A 6,518-nucleotide genomic window follows, 5' to 3' on the forward strand; every position below is an offset into this window, starting at 1 on the left:
CCACCGCCCTCTGAGGCAGAGAATTCCACAGACTCACAACTCTCTGTGAGAAAAAGTGTTTCCTCGTCTCCGTTCTAAATGGCTTACTCCTTATTCTTAAACTGTGTGTGGCCCCTGGTTCTGGACTACCCCAACATCGGGAACATGTTTCCTGCCTCTAGCGTGTCCAAACCCTTAACAATCTTATATGTTTCAATGAGATCCCCTCTCATCCTTCTAAACTCCAGAGTGTACAAGCCCACAGCCGCTCCATTCTCTCAGCATATGACAGTCCCGCCATCCCGGGAATTAACCTGGTGAACCTACGCTGGGCTCCCTCAATAGCAAGAATGTCCTTCCTCAAATTAGGGGACCAAAACTGTACACAATACTCCAGGTGTGGTCTCACTAGGGCCCTGTACAACTGCAGAAGGACCTCTTTGCTCCTATATTCGATTCCTCTTGTTATAAAGGCCAACATGCCATTCACTTTCTTCACTGCCTGCTGTACCTGCATGCTTACTTTCATAGACTGATGTACAAGGACCCCCAGATCCCGTTGTACTTCCCCTTTTCCCAACTTGACGCCATTTAGATAGTAATCTGCCTTCCTATTTTTGCTACCAAAGTGGATAACCTCACATTTATCCGCATTAAACTGCATCTGCCTTGCATCTGCCCGCTCCCCCAACCTGTCCAAGTCACCCTGCATTCTCATGGCATCCTCCTCGCAGTTCACACTGCCACCCAGCTTTGTGTCATCTGCAAATCTGCTAATGTCACTTTGAATCCCTTCATCCAAATCATTGATTGTATATTGTAAAACCCACGCAAGGTCACAGGGAGAACCTGCAAACTCCGCACAGACAGCATTTTAGTCTACCTCGGAATGGGATTGGAGTGTGTGTTGCGCTGTGGTGTTGTGTGTGTGTTTGTGACTTTAACCCCCCACTCCCCCTTGTTCCCCAGAGTCGGAGGTCGGTCGGTAGCGGGGGGACTGGAAGATGAGGCGAGGGCCCGGAACTTTCCGGATGGTTCTGGCCGTGGGCCTGCTGCTGATGGCCGGGCTGTGTACCGGTGCATCGGTACCAACCCCCACCCAGAGCCCAGCGGGCAACAACAGCTGCTTGGGGCTGTACGATTGTTTGCCTGGGATCCTCCTACCCACCTGGTTGCCCCTCGACCCCTCGCCCGGAGACAAGGCAGCCCGGGCGGTCGTCTACTTTGTGGCCATGGTCTACATGTTCCTGGGGATGTCCATCATCGCCGACCGCTTCATGGCCTCCATCGAGGTGATCACCTCCCAGGAGCGGGAGGTGGTGGTGAAGAGACCCAACGGGGAGACGTTCACCACCATGGTGAGGGTGTGGAACGAGACAGTGTCCAACCTGACCCTCATGGCTCTGGGCTCCTCGGCTCCGGAGATCCTCCTCAGTATCATCGAGGTTTGCGGCCACAACTTTGAGTCGGGCGAGCTGGGTCCGGCCACCATCGTGGGCAGCGCTGCCTTCAACATGTTTGTCATCATGGCCATCTGTATATCGGTGGTCCCTGATGGAGAACACCGCAAGATCAAACACCTGAGGGTCTTCTTCATCACCGCCTTCTGGAGCATCTTCGCCTACGTTTGGCTGTATCTCATCCTGTCCGTCTTCTCCCCGGGAGAGGTACAGATCTGGGAGGCAGTGCTGACGTTTGCCTTCTTCCCCTGCCTGGTGCTGTTGGCCTGGGTGGCTGACCGACGGCTACTGATGTACAAGTACATGCACAAACACTACCGGGCGGACAAGAGGCGCAACATCGTGGTGCAGGTGACGGGCAGTGACAGCTCCTCTCCCAAGGCGGACATTGAGATGGACGGGGTGTCCAAGGCCAGCCAGGAGACCCCGAACACGTGGCTGCAGCCGGAGGAAGAGACCAGGCGGGTGGTGACCGGGATATTGAAGGATTTGAGGCAGAGACACCCGGAGAAAGAGCCGGAGCAGCTGCTGGAGATGGCCAACTACCAAGCGCTGCTTCACCAGCAGAAGAGCCGGGCTTTCTACCGGATCCACGCCACCCGCTGCATGACGGGGGAAGGGAATATCCTCAAGCGGCACGCGGCCGAGCAGACCCGTCGGGTGTTGAATCCCCCGCTCCGGACACCGGAATATGCGCTGCCCCCAAACCAGGGGGTCTCTGTCTCCTTCCAGCCTGCCCGCTACCAGTGCTTTGAGAACTGTGGCTGGGTCCATCTGACCGTGGTCAGGGAAGGGGGCAGAGAGGAGATGCCGGTGGCCGTAGACTTTTACACCGAGGACGGCACGGCTTTGGCCGGAGCGGACTACGAGGCCACGCGGGGGACGCTGCGCTTCGGACCCGGGCAGAGCCGCCTCCTCCTCCCTGTCCGAATCATCGACGATGACATCTACGAACAGGACGAGTTCTTCAGGGTCCGGCTCAGCTCGCCGCGGCCCGAGGGCCAGGCCGGCTCGGACCTCCACATCACCCCGACCCAGGTCAGTCTGGGCAGCCACAGCCAGGCCACCGTCACCATCTTCGACGATGACCACGCCGGCCTCTTCAGCTTCGAGCTGTGCTCCCAGCGGGTCAACGAGAGCGTGGGCCGAATGGCCGTCACCGTCATGAGGACGTCTGGCTCCCGGGGGCTGGTGCAGCTGCCCTACAGGACTCTGTCCGGGACCGCCACTGCCGGGGAGGACTATGTGGAGCAGTGCGGTCTGCTTGTCTTCCAGAACGACGAGACGCTGTGAGTCCAGTACACACACCCGCCTCACGCCCGGCTTTAACCCACCTTCAACCCATCAGCCCACTCCCCCACCCATCCCTCACTCCCCCACCCATCCCCCACCCATCTCCCCCCCACCTACCCCCCATCCCCCCCACCCCCCACCCCCCCACTCCCCACCCATCCCTCCACCCCCCCCATCACCCCACCACCCCTCCCCCACCCTCACCCTCCACCACCAACCCCCCTCCACCCCCCTTCCACCCACCACCCCCCCCCCCCCCCCCCCTCAGATTCCTATTCAATTGTTTGTCAGCGCTGACCCTGTACTTGCTGGAGGTTATAAGGATGAGGGGGAACCTCATTGAAACGTACAGAATAGTGAAAGGACCCGATAGAGTGGATGTGGAGAGGATGTTTCCACTGGTGGGAACCTTCACCGTAAACCCGTGTCGTCTGGTCCTCGATTCCCCTACTCTGGGCAAGAGACTCTGCCCGATCTATTCCTCTCATGATTTTGTACACCTCTATAAGATCGCCCCTCATCCTCCTGCGCTCCAGGGAATAGAGTCCCAGCCTACTCAACCTCTCCCTGTAGCTCACACCCTCTAGTCCTGGCAACATCCTTGTGAAATGATGGCGGTGGTCATCTTGGAGGGGCAGGGAGGGGATTGCCCCAGTAGGCAGGGTTTATAGATGTCTACAATATTGCCCCTAGCTACACAGGACATGGCCAGGAACTCCGTCTGCTTCTCCTGGGTTTAACTCTCGAACCTCTGTCCCAGTCACACATGAGTCAGTCTGGTTTAGTTTAGAGATACAGCAAGGAAACAGGCCCTTCGGCCCACCGCACCCGTGCCAGCCCGCCCGCCATCCCCGTACTAGTTCTACATCACCCCACGTCCCCCTCCGCTCCCTACTGCACTCAGAGCAACCACACACAGAGTGGTGAGTCTGTGGAATTCTCTGCCCCAGAGGGCGGTGGAGGCCGGTTCTCCAGATGCTTTCAAGAGAGGGCTAGATAGGGCTGTTAAAGATAGCGGAGAAGGCAGGAACAGGGTACTGATTGGGGGATGATCAGCCGCGATCACATTGAATGGCGATGCTGGCTCGAAGGGCCGAATGGCCTCTACTCCTGCGCCTGTTGTCTATTAACCTACAAACCTTCAGAGTGTGGGAGGAAACCGGAGCACCCGGAGAAAACCCACGAGGTCCATGGGGAGAACGTGCAAACTCCGCACAGGCAGCGCCCATAGTCGGGATGGAACCCGGGTCTCTGGCGCTGAGAGGCAGCAGCTCTACCCGCTGCACCACCGTGAGTGGTGCACTCAAAGTGTGTTGGTAGGAGCGGTGCCAGGAAAAGGTTTTCCAACTGAGTGGTGGCCACATTATAAATGCACGCCTTCATTCCCTGCCTCCCTGCTTGTTTATTCTGCTGATACCTTCCTCCCGCTACTGGGCAGAGTGGATGTGGAGAGGATGTTTCCACTAGTGGGAGAGTCCAGGACCACAGGCCACAGCCTCAAATTTAAAGGACGTCCCTTCAGGAAGGAGATGAGGAGGAATTTCTTGGTGAATCTGTGGGAATTCTTTGCCACACAGACGGCTGTGGAGGCCACAAGTCAGTGGATATCTTTAAGGCAGAGATAGATAGATTGATTCAGGATTAGTGCAGGTGTCAGGGGTTATGGGGAGAAGGCAGGAGAATGGGGTTAGGAGGGAGAGATAGATCAGCCGTGATTGAATGGTGAGGTAGACTGGATGGGCCGAATGGCCTGATTCGCTCCTGTCACTTATGACATTATGTACCTTCTCTACACAGCTGGGATATGACTGTTGTATCTCCGAGCTGGGGGGGGGGGGTCCATCCTTGCTGTGTCTCCTAAATTATTACAAGCTTAAATTTTGGGGGCGACACAGCGCCAGAGACCCGGGTTCCATCCCGACTACGGGTGCTGTCTGTACGGAGTTTGCACGTTCTCCCCGTGACCTGCGTGGGTTTTCTCCGGGCGCTCCGGTTTCCTCCCACACTACAAAGACGTACGTGCAGGTTTGTAAGTTCATTGGCTTCTGTAAAAAATTGTACATTGTCCCCCAGTGTGTGTGCGTGTGTGGGGTTGTGTTAGTGTGCGGGCATCGCTGGTCGGCACAGACTCGGTGGGCCGAAGGGCCTGTTTCCATGCTGTATCTCCAAACTGAAAGTAAATGAATCTGCAGACTCTCTTGTACCTGTGGAGATCTCTATCTCTCCCTCTCCCTCTCCCTCTCCCTCCCCCTCTCCCCCCTCTCTCCCTCTCCCTCCCACCCCACCTCTCTCCTCTCCCCTCCCTCTCCCTCCCCCTCCCTCTCCCCTCTCCCCTCTCCCCTCTCCCTCTCCTCTCCCTCTCCCCTTTCTCTCTCTCTCCCTCTCCCTCTCTCCCTCTCCCCCTCCCTCCCCCTCCTCCCTCTCCCCCTCCCTCTCCCTCTCCCTCCCTCTCTCTCTCCCTCTCCCTCCCTCCCTCCTGCTCTCCCTCTCTCGCTCTCGCTCTCGCCTCCCTCCCTCTCCCCCTCCCTCTCCCCTCTCCCTCTCCCTCTCCCTCCCCCCCTCCCCCTCTCCCCCTCCCCCCTCCCCCCCTCCTCTCCCTCTCCCTCCCTCTCCCTCTCCCCCTCCCTCTCCCTCTCCCCTCTCCTCTCCTTCCCCCTCCCCCTCCCCTCTCCCCCCCCCTCCCTCCCCCTCCCCCTCCCCCCCCCCCTCCCTCCTCCCTCTCCCCCTCCCCCCCCTCCCTCTCCCCTCTCCTCCCCCTCCCCCTCTCCCTCTCCTCTCCCCGCCTCCCTCTCCCCGTCCCCCTCTCCCCGTCTCCCTCTCCCTCTCTCCCTCTCCCCCCCTCTCTCCCCCCCCCCCTCCCTCCCCCCCCTCTCTCCCTCCCTCTCCCCCTCTCCCTCCCCCTCTCCCCTCCCCCTCCCCTCTGAGACTGGTCCGTGATGATACTGCTGGCCTTGCCGAGGCAGCGTGAGGTGTAGATGGAGGCGGTGGTTTGTGTGTGTGCGTGTGTGTGACGGTCTGGGCTGCTACTGTCCGCAACTCTCTGCGATTTCTCGCCAGTCTTGGGTAGAGCCGTTCCCGAACCGCGCTGCGATGCGTGGCGATAAAATACTCTCTGTAGAAGTTGGGGAGAGTTGTATGGGGCATGCCGAACTTCCGGAGCCTCCTAAGGAAGTAGAGGCATTGTTGGTGAGCTTTCTTGTCCATTGCTTCGATGTAACAGTTTAATAGAGTGAGTGGATGGAGCTGTATCTGGTGCTGAAAGTATTCAAGGTGCCTTAACTCCCGCTCGCTGACAACGCAACTCAGGACGAGCACATTCTAGGTCAACACACAGATGCTCAATCATTAGTTGCTGGTGTCCCACCTGCTCCATGATGCTATTTCTGCCCCTCTCCTTCCACCTCCCTCTGGCTGCCCACCAAACCGCATCTCTCTCCTCTCTTAAAGACACAGAGTGCTGGAGTCACTCAGTGGGTCAGGCAGCATCTGTGGAGAACATGGATAGGTGACGTTTCACAGAGTGCTGGAGTAACTCAGTGGGTCAGGCAGCATCTGTGGAGAGCATGGATAGGTTACAGAGTGCTGGAGGTAACTGCAGCATCTGTGGAGAATCGATGGTAGACGTTTCAAAGAAGCTGGAGAAACTCAGCGGGTGCAGCAGCATCTATGGAGCATGGATAGGTGACGTTTCACAGAGTGCCGGAGTCACTCAGCGGGTCAGGCAGCATCTCTGTGGGGAACCTTCTTTAATAAGCAACGTTTCGATGCCGAAATCGAAGGGTTTCG

At 58.0% G+C, this 6,518-nt stretch overlaps 1 protein-coding gene across 1 annotated transcript in view; it reads left to right on the forward strand.

Moving 5' to 3' along the window:
* Nucleotides 1–951: 951 nt before the first annotated feature.
* LOC129715842 (sodium/calcium exchanger 1-like) overlaps nt 952–6,518 on the forward strand; it is a 29,209-nt gene continuing 23,642 nt past the window's right edge. The window contains exon 1 of the mRNA XM_055665721.1: nt 952–2,728. Within this exon, the coding sequence (XP_055521696.1) occupies nt 984–2,728 (1,745 nt within the window). The 5' untranslated portion in view covers nt 952–983. The remainder of the gene's footprint in view (nt 2,729–6,518) is intronic.

This window comes from Leucoraja erinacea, unplaced genomic scaffold (genome assembly GCF_028641065.1).
Source record: "Leucoraja erinacea ecotype New England unplaced genomic scaffold, Leri_hhj_1 Leri_144S, whole genome shotgun sequence".
In the NCBI taxonomy this organism is placed as follows: Eukaryota; Metazoa; Chordata; class Chondrichthyes; order Rajiformes; family Rajidae; genus Leucoraja; species Leucoraja erinaceus.